This window comes from Sipha flava, unplaced genomic scaffold, assembly GCF_003268045.1.
Source record: "Sipha flava isolate LNK unplaced genomic scaffold, YSA_version1 35a_pilon_pilon, whole genome shotgun sequence".
Lineage (NCBI taxonomy): Eukaryota > Metazoa > Arthropoda > Insecta > Hemiptera > Aphididae > Sipha > Sipha flava.
In genome coordinates this window covers 254,959-268,904 of record NW_020273058.1, presented here as the reverse complement: position 1 = coordinate 268,904, position 13,946 = coordinate 254,959, and the positions used below count along the sequence as shown (strand labels likewise).

Genomic DNA, 13,946 nt, shown 5'->3' with positions numbered 1-13,946 from the left:
ACGTAGGGTTTTCGGCACGTTTTTCCGGTAAGTGTTTACGTACGTATTGAATTGTGTACAAATAGTTAGGCGCCCGTGTGTTTGCGCTTTTTCCGTGCCCTTAAATTCAACGATGTGTTCGAAGGGTATCGTTAGCTGCGTCGTTTCGAGTTTGGTTTCCGTGCATATTTGTACGCGGTACACTAAACATCGGCACGTGCGTGTTAATACGAGTGGTAAAAAAAAAAAAAAACCCCCGAACCCGGGACGGCGTTGTTTGTTTTTAAATGTTTTCGGAGCGCGCCGCGGAAGTAACAAAGCGTACGCAGCAATAATAATAATAATAATAATAATATAGTAAGTGCTCACCCCAAATTTCTCCGACGATCTCGATCCCTCGCTAATTTGGCCCTCCGCCTCAGACAGCATATTACCATCAGGGCCAACAGCGGGAAACCCAAAATGCATGACACCATGGGTATGATTATCTTCTCCGGCGTCACTGAAACAACAGCGCGGGCATATTTGCATATGATTATGTTTGCCAGCCTTTGGATTTTTCATTAAAACCTTACCCGTCGGGTAAATAATTATGGTGGTGAACTTTTTGTTCTGCTGATCTATTGCAGCCGGCAGCCCGGGATCACTTTGACTCGTCGACATTTCAACACCAGGCTATGGCTTATTAATTCAAATAAGAATTCCTGAAACAATTCATTACGCTGTTATTACGAGACCACGCGTGTGTATGCATTTATTATGCTATGCGATTCGTTTTGATACCATTTACGGATTGGCGTTTTCGTCGAATCTATTTCACATCATACTTAAATATTTAAACAAAGCATTTCAGATACACATACGTGACACTATTCTTCCTCGACTACCCGAAAACATTGCCCTTCGACCACGGTTTACATACATTGTATACAATCTATTTGAATCTTAAAAGTAATACGATATAATTTCTCAGTGGTTTGCAGTTCAACACGTTATTATATAATCAATTTATCGGGCGATTTCAATGAATGAATTAATATTTTTAAAAAGACGAAAAAAAACCATATTTCTAAATATCGGGACGAATCCATTAAATGTAAATGTATAGCAGAGGTTTTTTTGTTTTTTTAGAGAGAAAACAACAACATTATTCGTGACCCATTGTTTATTTTCCTAACAATAATAGATTTAAAGTTATTTAATACGTAAAAATCTGAACAATCTTCAATTTTATGTTGGGTTATAAAAATTATTGAAATAAGTTATCGAAAAAATAAGTAGACATCATCATGGACAGTATTATTTTCTTTAAAAAAAAAAAAAAAAAATATATATCCTCTACTATGCATTTTCGCTTAATGGTATTTTTCCTGCTTAAAAATCGTAAAGAAATGATTATTCTATTGACCGATCAATATCGAACACGGTTATTATCACTCGCGTGTACACGCTTTTATCGTTCGTATCGTTGACGATCATAGGCGTACGCAGACAATACTCGCAGGTGGTGCATTCCTATTTTACTATTTACCACTAATATTTTTGCCATCATCTAAAATGTTTTCCCATATAAAATATTAGAAATATTTGGCATTGTTTAACTTAAAATAATTTTTTTTTATCAATTGTATAATCATTACCATTTACCTTAAAAAGAATACGAAATAACCAAACATTTATTAATTATTTATTTTCTCATAATATAATATTTATGAAGAACATGCATTTTCACTTAATATCTATATGAAAATTAAAGTTCAAGACGACGTATGGCTGGAGTTAAAGATTTAAATTCTTCAATGATATCTTCAAAATTTAAATTTGTAGCCATTTCTTGCTCTACAAATATCATTAATAAATACTCAAGACGTTCTTGTGACATCTGACTCCTTAATTTATTTTTGACCAAACTTAATTTTGAAAAGGCTCTTTCACAGCTACAACATGTAACCGGAATTGTTACAAAGAGCGATAATGTTTTAAAAATGTTTGTTAAAAAATTGTTTCTACAACAAACACCAGGCCGTAAAGCCGCACTGCCGCAGGTGGTACGCTTGCATACCCCGCACCACCCGTGCGCACGCCTATGTTGACGATCACGTCATCTTAACAACGTTTTGTTCTCGACGTGATCAACTGTAATCTATAATATACAAATAATATACAATATAACGGTTGAATGATACAAATAATAATGACGGTGAGCTACGAGTAAAACGTGACAAATAAACACGTGCATATACCTAAGAATGTAAATCACGAAATTTTATGCAATGAAAATAATAATAGTTAATATACAGTTCAATAATTACAAAAATTATTTCCCTCGCATCATTCAAAAGAATAACAAGTAAATGAATAGTAAAAATAAAAAAATTAAAATTAAAAAATCCCCGAGTGATAAAGGACTTAAACGATTTATAGCACAATAATACGTTATAAATCGTAAAATGTAAGTTTTTATAGGTTTGTATAAGCAATAACTTATATTTTATACGATGTAAAAGCGTTTTTTGACATCATAGCGAAATTTCTATTCGGGCTTCCAGAATTTATAATACAAAACCGTTGTGGCCAAAGTCAATCCTTTTATTATGCTGCGTTTGTGGAAATGGTTAAGCGGGTGAAACAACCACCAAAGCCGAAACTAATGAAAATATATTACCTAAACACTACACACCGCTGCGGTGTCCGTCGGCAACTGAACCACGCTTATAACGTTTTACTGCTTTTTCGATTTATGTCAAAATGTTACCCTTAAGTCCGCGCATCGGAGATGCACACGATCCCAATAACTCGCCCCTCCCCACATCGCCGTCATGTATATTAATATAATACGTCGTTTGAAACGGTTTTAATTAAATACCGAAGTCGCGCACACGCGTTGAAAGCCAACTACAATTACAATTTGTACACAACAAGATTGACACCGACTGTTTTAATGTGCCGTCATGTCAACAATATAAAGATATACTATATAAGGTTGGTTTGTTAGTAATTAGTTGTACTCGTACGTAACAGTGATCGGTTCACGAGTGGGACGAGGGTTTTTCCGTGTCCTCGTGCTGCTCGTAAACGTACACCCCATGCATGAATACGTTTAGCAAGATTAGAAAAAAACCTTTGCGCAACGGTAATCCGTTTAAAAATGGTTTAGAATCGAATGTTGTGGTTCGCATTGGTTTTGTCTCGTTTCATTTCAATGTAATGAACAGAAAAAATAAAAAAATAATATCATTAAAATCGTTATTACCGCGATCAGATTAGGGCATTATTCGAATTAAATTTCGTTTAGATTCGAATAAACTACTGTTCGGATGATTTTTTCATATTTATTCGAATACAAATGTATTCAAATCATTTTCGGTTATTTCATCTGGGTAAGGAAATCGTTATTGGTTGGTAATTCAAAACGTACACACGTTAAAACTATCAATATCGACATCAATATTATTGTGTGAAGGTTCTATATTTGAACTTATAGATATACGAGTTAGGTATACTTAGGTATACGAGTTACAACTTACATATGAAGATACGATGATATCCAATGTAGTGTTATGTTATGTGCATGTGCTAATACCCTGTAGAGAAATACAATGTTGTAGTTCGCAGTGCGGAACACTAAGCCTATGTCGCACCTCGCGTTCGTGGTATGCTTATATTAAAATGAATATGAATCGTTCTATAGTACATTTATGTACTTATTGTATGAGCATTATGTTTGAAAATAATTCGAAGAATTACGATCGAAAATTATTCCAATAATACTGTTTTGAAATTGGTTTTCATTGAAATTGAAAAAATACTTATTCATTTGAATAATTATCCATATAAAATGTCGCACTACACCGGAACGAGTACTTTTCACGTTAAAAAATGAATAAAATCTTTCTACGGTTATTCGATTACAGATGATACTTTTTATATTATTAAATGTGATAAAATCGAATGGTATACAATTTGTATGTTGCACGTGTGTTATAGATTTTTTGATCAAGCACAATAAATTTATTTGATTAAAGTTCAATTTAATACGTAGGTACCATCAACACATTATATTTCGAATGTTCATTACGAGTCGGTATGTTGCATAATATTTAGTTACGGATAAACGTACAGTGATAAGATTTTGACGTTCAAATGTATTCTATGATTAACGAAAACGGACATTTTTTATTTGAGCGGTGAAAATCGTAGTTATTACATTTGTAAAAAAATGTTACCGAGTATTTCATATGCTTTCACGTTGTATTGCGAAATAATCTTGTATTTCAAACTTCCCATACTTCGTGATCCAGTCATGAGCATATTTTCGAGCGAAGAAAATCCTTAGTTCTCGGAAGACGTTTGAATAAAGGAAAATGTAATATTAACAAAATAATTTATTAAACCATTGCAACCTATTTAAGTAGAAATACTACCCGATGTCTGGTAGGGAATTATAAATAAAAGAAACATTTATTTCTTATGCATGTATAAAGTTTTTCCACATATTATAGAATACGTCCGTACGGAAAATAATCTTAAATTAAACGAAAATATAAATACTCAAAGGTATATACATAATACGCTGCAGGGCATATATGATATTGCGCGAACGGTAAATATAATTTTGTGTCACATTTAATATATTTACATATATATCACGTTTACTGATCGAAGAATTTGCGGGGTATGATCGAATAAAAATAAAAAAAGATATAGAAAGTATCACGGCCAGTAATATTTGAATAGGAAAAAGAAAATGTTATTTGCAAATACACGGTAGTATTAAATATGAGTGTTCTTTAAAGTGTGCACGTATTGAGCGAGAAATAATAAACTTAATACAAATAGTATAATGTTTGTTTGGGCCTAAAATATCGGTGCGACGACGTTACATATTTAGCCCACACATATTTGTTTTCGAGAACAATGCTTTTTTTTTCTTTGAGATGGTCTATATTTTCCTGATAGCAATGGGTTCAGGGATATCAAAAGTGTGCTTGTTTACTCACAGAAATAATTTTCAAGTGAAGAGGAAATATTGTTATAGGGTTAACTAGATCTCCAATTATTCTCGTAATCATATTTCGATTTCTCTCATTAAAAAAAAAAATAATAATAATAATCGATTAACCGTCTACAGAAGGCGTGGAAAAATATATATTTAAATTAAAAGGTTATAAAAATACGGTTTTCGTCGTCAAATATCGAACATCGCATTTCCATCGAATTCCGCTTAATCGGATCGACATTTGAAACGTTGCGTTGCGGAGAGTCTACGGTGCTCTCGCGGATTCGTTAAAGTTCTTCGTGCAACCCCCCAACGCGAAAGTTCACCCACCCCCTAGATAACCCTCAGATCACTGTTAATATTGTTATGATATCCGTCGTACGGACAGTGACTCCGCAAACACAACAATAGACCGTTGATATTTAAAAAAAATTAAAAAAAAAACCTCCCTCTTGAACTGCGCGAAGTGAAAAAACACTTTGTGCGCGCCATACTCGTTACGTCATGATCGTATCCGGAAACGAACAAAAACCACATGTGGACCACAGGCACAGTAAAAGATTTCGCGGTGCAAATGTCGGCCGTTCCGTGTAGTCGTTCGACACACCGGTAAGTTTTCCAAAGGTTATCGTTCAACTAACCACCGCGCAAGAAAACCGAACGAAACGCATCCGGAGACGTTTGAAACGCCGTTTTTACCGAAATATTTTCCGGTCCACATCGAAATACATCCAACTGGATGGTCGGAGGATGTCAATTTCGGTGGTCCGACGCGGGTATCGTCACGTTATAACACGTACAAGATGCAGTACCAAACCGTCGACCGAACCGGAGGTCAAGCGAAATAGTTTTTGAATTGGTTTGCACATTTTGTACACAACATGGCATCCGAACACGTACGTTTTGGCTAACCGAGCTTATTGTATATTTAAGCTTCCCGGGGGTTCTTCCGTCCGAAATCTAATAACGTTGGACTATATTTAAGATTGCGTCTCCCGGGCTGTGGCGTTATCCTGCACGCTCATTAATCATAAACACGACCGAAAAGATACTATATGCTGTAGCGACTGCAGGATTTAATATCTACAATAAAACCATCATCTCGATTGTGTAATATTTTTATTGTAGCATCTTGTTCTAAATCAAAAGTATCAAAAGCTATAATTTTTTTTTTTTTTTTTTGATAAAATCGATATTTATTTATTTTAAAGCACATGTAGGCTCAAAATAAGAATTATAACACAATAGCATATAATATTATTATACGTTTTGCATCCACTCAAAGTTTGCTCTTATCCAAATTATGTAATTGTAAAATGCGAATGGTCGACAGTGAACATTTATTTCGCAGTAATACATTATTTTTTTATTTTTTAATATTCAATTACTTCGATTGATGTGGCCTTTTTATGAATCGCATTGTTTCGACATGTGCATCAAGTTCGAGAATAATACGAATTTTTCATCTCGAAAGTTTATACAAATCATCTGGTACTTTTTTTTTGATTTATTCAATACATTACATTACTAACAGAACAGGAATCAATATTTAATTTACTTTCAATGCAAAAAGCAATTAACAGTAAGTTGTGAAATATATTTGTTTCCATAGTTATGGAAGTATTTTTGATGTCCTTAAATTATAAGTGAAACGTAATGTAACACAAGCATTCATGAAACCAACTCATATAGAACTTTATGTGTACACGGCACTATTATAATTCATTAATTTTGAACTCGTGTAAAATCTAATTAAATATTTATGTAGGTATAGTCCTGTGCTGTTCAACGTGTGAATTCTGACATAATAGTTATATCCAATACTATAGTTGTAGATAATGCATGGAACACTATTATTTCAGACACGTTGATGGGAATTCAATAAGTTCAATTCATAAGTTATGGGCTACACACTAGAGAAGTGTATTTCAATGAGAATTCTTTATGTTCAGGGCATGTGTAATATTTCAAACAAAGTAAAATTCAAAACTTTTTCTCCGTTTTTGTTTTATAACAATAACTTATTGATTAGTTTAATTTTCATTTAATTTTCATGTATTATGCTACCTATACCTTGCCATTATAACCGAAAATCTAATTACTTCGCGTCCAGTTGGTAATTAAAATGATCGACGAGACTTGAAATCTCTGAAAAGTATATTTGTACTGATACGAATTCAAAAATATTATGTGATGTGGTTTCGATGCTCAATTGCATTATAATTAATAATAAATATTATATATATATATATATATATATGTTTTTCTCCTGGGATTATAAGTTTTTAAATATTAAATATTACTTGTTATTTTTTCGCTACAAGAACGATAATGAAATAAAAGATTATACTTGGTTCGTGATGATTCAATATTGTTTATATATTCACTGTATTCGTTTATATAAAGGAAGTAGTATCGTATATAATATCATACACGGAGATTAAATGGCGGTTGCTAGGTCCAACTTTCTCTATTCTAAACTTAAACACTTATAAGTAGGTAGTTATTAATTTTATTTGATACCTCGTTAAACCCATATCATGATTGTTTTAGTTATTATTTAACCTATTGTCTTTATCTTAACGCTTCTTATTGTAACTAAAAATAAAAATAGTATATACTTTAGGCTTATACTCTTCCTGAGAAATAAAATGCATTTAATGATAAACAAGAGAAAGAGATAAATAATACGAATTAACTAGAGCATGTATATATATAGTCGTTTCCATGAATAACAATTTATAAAATAAATACTTTATGTATTATTCAAAGTTTAAATAAAATGACACCTGGTTTATATTATAATGATTGAAACGAGAGAAAAAAAAAAAACTATCGGCGGTGTTAGGAACCGACTTTTATTGTTATACTTGACGTTTGTCGATCTTTTTAAAATTTATAAAACGTCATATTATGTATTATCGTAAAAACGTAATCGCAAAACCGAACATATTCGTTTGAAATAAACACATTATAAAGGGAAACGACGACATGAATAAAATATAATAGCTCGGTTCGAGTCTCGGTCGTATCACGAAATGCGTGCTCATACCATATTATGAACGTAAACTATATATTTCGAAATGTATTTCGAAGCATAGACATTTTGCTTTGAACTTGATGTAATTTGTTTATTATTATGCATTCGCCAGGGCCGTATTTAGGGGGGAGCTACAGTGTGCTGTTGCCCCGGGCGGTTGAATATGAGAGGGTAGCTAATTATTTTATATTTTCTACGTTTAATGATCTAATATTTTTGGCATAACCTGGCATTCGCGCACGAGTATGTTTTCGACGCGTGGCGTTACAATTCTGACCTGAACTGATCATAACACGATGTTATGTCTGTTTGACGTGCTCCGTTTTTGTATGAATACTTTTAAACATGAGTTTCGTACCGTTCGACGTTAGCCAATTGAAACTTAATATTGACATGGTTTTGAATTTAATAACTATCGTTTGATATACATGTAAATTAATATATTATAAATTAAAACAATATATATCAGAAATATCAGAATACACGACGATTATGATTTTTTTCTATCTAAATTTTTTTTTTAATTAAAATAATGTTTCTCCTCTATACTGATAAATATTAAAATATGTTCCGGGTGGGGCCGATTAATTCGGATAGTTCAATGTAATATTTGAAATATTTCGGTGTTGCTAACCTATGTATATTGTTATACCCACTTGCAGATGCGGTTTGAATGTTTACATTTTACCGGGACAGATTAATTTAAACCACCTACCTACCCTTAAAAAAATTGCTCTGGCTTCGCTGGATTTACATTGTAACTGCTTTAACATAAGAAAGTTAATTATGTATCACTAAACATGCTCATGCATTTACTGGTATGTCTACTAAAATTTAATTTATTTCACCATAATGTATCTAAAAGATGATTTCACCTGAGTACCGGCTCGGTAGAAAGCGTTTGCAAGCCGTCTTTATCCGCTTGAAGTTATTTAATTTGTTTCGAATTTATTTGATGTCAAATTCTTATCATTATTTGTTGTCTTAAAAATTTAATAGCAATACTAATTATATTCAATGAACATATTACACAAGACATTATGGAGTGAATAAAATAACGTAATATTTCTCGGTTTGGATCTTGGTGCTTCCATAAAAGTCTTTGCTTATAATAGTATTCTCGTAACGTGCAAGTTAATACCGTATAAATATAAAATATATGGAAAAAAATTTATTTCGAAGTGTATACTTTTTTTTTCTGTACACGTTTAGTATAATATTTTAATAATGCATATGTGTACACAGCAAATATATTTTCGATGTGTGCCGTTTCAAAGTTCTGATCTGACCCCGTACAGCTACCGTACAACATAATACATTTATCATTATTGATCGGATTTTATACATAAATGTTTTTGATGAGCTGTATACGAATATAGAGACAAAACTAACTCGATCAGTTGATATATATATATATATATATATATATCTAACCAAAAATGTATATTTTTTTACCATTTAAACATCAAAATAAATGAATAATTTAATAGTTTAAAAAATAAATTGCTCGGCTGGAGAATGAGAGCAAGACATAAAACTTTAAATGTTATATATAACGTAAACCATTTGCTTGAATACTACATTATAATATTACATAAGTTACTTTTTGTAAATTATTTGTTGCCTAAATTGTACGTTTAGAAAGTTTCATCTCGTAAGTCTTCTTCTTCTTCTTGTGCAGTATTCAATCTAATGATTGATTTACAGCAATTTTCATGTTTCTTTATCACTAGGCTTTCTCTTTAATTCTTGATATGAGTAACATTCTCGATCTTCCATTATCTGACTTATGTATAGCAATCTTGGTCTTCCTCTATGGTTTTTCCCGTTGATTACACCTTCTAAGATTAATAATAGCAGCCCATCGCGTCTTAAAATATGACATATTAATTCATTTCGTCTTTTCGGTATACTCTTCCACATTACTTTCCTCTCCGATACCTTTTCTAAAACTTCTTCATTAGTGATTCTATCAGTTCAACTTATCTTTTGCATCCTCCTGTAGTACCACATTTCGAATGCCTCTTTTCTTCTCTTGCAATAATCCATGTTTCACATCCATATAACATAATGCTCCAGATATACGTTTTTAGTAGATTCTTCCTGATATTAAGGTCAATACTTTTTGAAATAAAAATATTTCTTTTCTTATTAAATGCCACTTTAGCTTGGCATATACTTTTTGTAATTTCTTTTTTCATCTTGCTTTTTGCAACTCGTAAGTCTAGATGTAACATAATTGATTTAACCGTAACAATGTAAATCGTACTCAAATTATTGCGTGTAATAATTATAATATTTGTGAATTGTAAGCCTATAGGTCTCCACGACCCATATTAACCTGTCCGGTGGGGCTCATTATCTTTCGACATAACAAAAATTGTCATTAATATTATTAATAATACGAGTTTCGCACTCTTTGACGTTTACGGATTAAAACTAAATGATATACACTTTGCATGCGTTTGCGAATATATAAGGACGGGGAAAAATACTTACGTATTAGTTGGAAACGATACATAAAAAACAATAATTCTCGTTGAGTCGTGTACGTGTGTAATATAAACGTGTTATATGAATTATTTAACATGCGCACGAGCGACCACGCGAATATTTACTAATTTATAATGGTGTGATAATAGTATCTATTCATTATAATTCTACTTTAAATTAGTAAATCCTCGCGGGACATATTATAGTACCTACGAGAATAATGGTAGGTCGTATGTGTATATTATTATAATAATATGAGTTGTTCTGGACCTAACTTTAATTAAATATATGGAAAAGTACTACACACGGTCTGTATTTGGTAAGAACGCGAATGCACCTATACGCGCACGGAACGAATCGTAAAATAGAACAAAAATTGATATTTGTTTTATTAAAATATGTAAACGAAAAATCAAAATATGCGACCAAATACTTTTTGTGTGGAAAATTAAAAGAAAAAAAATTATTCATTTTAATTGTTACAGTACGAACTATAACGTAAGAATAAACGAAATTGTACTATTTAATAATTGAAACAACACAAAACTATGCATATTCTCTATGTCTAAGAAATGAGAATTTGAAGTAGCGATGATTTGATCGGGAACTATGGGAAATAGAGGAACACGAGAAGATAACAATTTAAAACGCATAGGAAAATGAAAAAAAAAATCAAAGTTTTCTCAAACATTACGGTATATACATATTTACTTACCAGATGTACAAGAGTATGTAAAATGAAATCTGACTTATATCATTAAGAACTATCCAGTATTTTCCATAAGAATAAAAATATATTTATACATTTATATATCATTCCAACGAAGATATGAATTTTTTCTTGAAAATCAGTTCGCTAGCATAATATCATATTGTTGTGTGCACAAGTTCCAAAATATACACTCCGATCATTGATTTAGACGACTGGGCAGACGGAGAGAGTACATAGAAGTAAATAGGAAAGGAATTGCGGTCCAACAGTAATGCTGTCCGTGAAAAGTCTTAGCACGGGGGGACGGGGTACGACCCTTGCGGAAATAATTCGAAGGGGCCGACGATGGGACGCAATGAATTATGGGCTACTGGTCGGTTCGGGTATTGTTCACGATCTCCGATGCACCGTGTTAGGCTCAAACTGATTGCATATTGTTGGCGTCCTAAGGTCGACGGCGATTGCGTCGCACATTGCAGTAAATATTTTAGGCCGAACAGCGTCAGGCGTGCGAATGGAAGGGTAAACGACAGTTGGGTTCCGAGGTAATTGATCACTTGAAATAAACCCGAGTTCAGGGTATTATTCGATAATACTCGAATTAGGTCCGCGGTAATAACTTTATTTTATTTTAAAGTTACCATGCAAAATTAAATGCTAGTATTAGTGCAGCTCATCCAAACATTTTTGTTTTAATAAAAATTTTACTTGGAATTCAGAGTGAAATTTAAGTATCACGTTGGAGCTCAGCCACACAGCCAATCAAAAAAACAGTAAAAATAGACACATTTTTTTAGGGAAAACATGCTTCATTTTACTAATGGAGAATTGACCCGGTTAAATTTTATAAAATACATGTCTTTTAAACTTATTCCCTAGCTAAAACTTATTATTAACTTATTATAATACAAATATTTACGATAAAAAGAAAAACACAATATTTTAATTTAAAATTAAGCTAATTTAATAATAATTTTAATTAATATTGTACATCAGACCGTTAACGTAACAAAGAACAACATCATTTTTAGAAGACATTCTAGCCAACCTTCACGAGGTGTCTCCGGGGTAACACTAATTGGTAGCTCATCTACTCCATAAAATATACCGGAACCCAACTCATGTACTCCAAAAAATATGTCCGGACCCAATTCATACTGTTTTCGAAATCTGAGACCCAATTCAAGTTTGTCCAAATGGAAAATGCAGGTATATTCGGCTTATCACTCGTCCAGATCGTTGTAAGGCGTTCACGATTTTTTTCCCATCCATATCAATCCTCCGCACCCTTATTCGCCGTCCTCGGTGCGCTATTGTGTTTAACACCGCGGTACAGAGTCAGTATACGTTTACGTGCTTCGTTTTAGTTGCTCTGTGTGATTGTTTTTCTTTCACGCCACGCGCTTAATGTACAACGTTTTCAACGATTTCGAGCGGAAAAAAAAAAGAATGGTTTTTTAAATGGTCGTAGGCGCAATAAATACGGTTGAAAAACGCACGTAAAAATATGTAACTATTTAATCATTAATTTTAGACACTTTTAACGGGAAAATATGGCTTTCGTTATCAGTTTGTGTTGAAAATTTGAAACATATACTTTTTTTTTTTTTTCATAGTGTTACTCGTGAGTGTGAAGCATTTCTCGATAAGTGAAATTTAACAATGAAATAAACTTTTTCTGGTTATCTTTTATGATTTTATAGAACAGATAAAATACCGTATTATCTATATTTTTGTAATTGCTTTAAATGATGATTGGAAATTTTAATTCCCATAAATAATTAAAACTAAAAATTCGTTTTTAATCGTTTGTTCGCAGTATAATCAAATGCTAGTATATATTACGGAGCATCCGAGTTGGGTCCCGAGTACTGGGGGTTAATCACAGGTAGTGTACTGGTTGGGTCCCAGATTTTTATAGGTACTTCAATAGTTGGATCCCGGATTTTTGTAGGTACTACACTAGTTTCTGAATATTTTTTGGTAATTACTACATTATACTAACATTTTCCTTTACATTTTAATAGACTTAGGACTATCTATGATCCATTTAGACCACAGGTACAGTTAAAAATGTTTTTTAAAGTTTTTTTTTTGTTCTTTAGTTTTTTTTCCGTTAAAATAAAAATTATTATAATTGTGTTGGAAAAAATATTAAAAATTTTATAATTATTATATAGTATAAATAAAAATTAATGGAAAAGAAACTAAAAAACAAAATAAAAAACTATAAAAAGTATTTTTAATCATACCCGTGGTCTAAATAGATGTATTTCTGTCTATGTCTGTTAAAATGGGAAGGAAAATGTTAGTATAATATAGTACTTAACAAAAAAATATTCAGGAACGAGTGTAGTACTTATAAAAATCCGGGACCCAACAAGTGTAGTTATTTTAAATTCGGGACCCAATTCGGATGCAGCCATATACTTGACATGGAATTAGAGAAATGTTCGAAAATATCTAGTTAGACGTTTAAAATCTACCAAACACAGTAAACTTTTTAAAACTATATAGATTTTAAATATCTACATATATTTTGAAGATAATTTAATAATTTTATATCTCAAGCGAATTTAAAATAAGGCTATTTAAATTAAAATATACTTTTTTTATAAAATTATAAAGTGTAACAAATACAAAATGTGTCCTGGATATTTTAAATCTTTTGAAAGCATAATAATGAAGTTTCCATAGCCTTTTCTGGTAAACTTTGTTTTTAA

The 13,946-nt window shown here is 31.9% G+C and overlaps 1 protein-coding gene across 5 annotated transcripts in view; it reads right to left on the bottom strand.

Moving 5' to 3' along the window:
* The window catches only part of LOC112687628, a 196,635-nt gene that overhangs the window by 52,513 nt on the left and 130,176 nt on the right, over window positions 1–13,946 (bottom strand). For all 5 annotated transcript variants that reach the window (XM_025560449.1, XM_025560446.1, XM_025560450.1 and 2 more), the window contains 2 exons: window positions 555–683; window positions 349–481 (listed from right to left, as the gene is read on the bottom strand). In XM_025560449.1, the coding sequence (XP_025416234.1) occupies window positions 349–481; window positions 555–642 (221 nt within the window). In that variant the 5' untranslated portion in view covers window positions 643–683. The remainder of the gene's footprint in view (window positions 1–348; window positions 482–554; window positions 684–13,946) is intronic.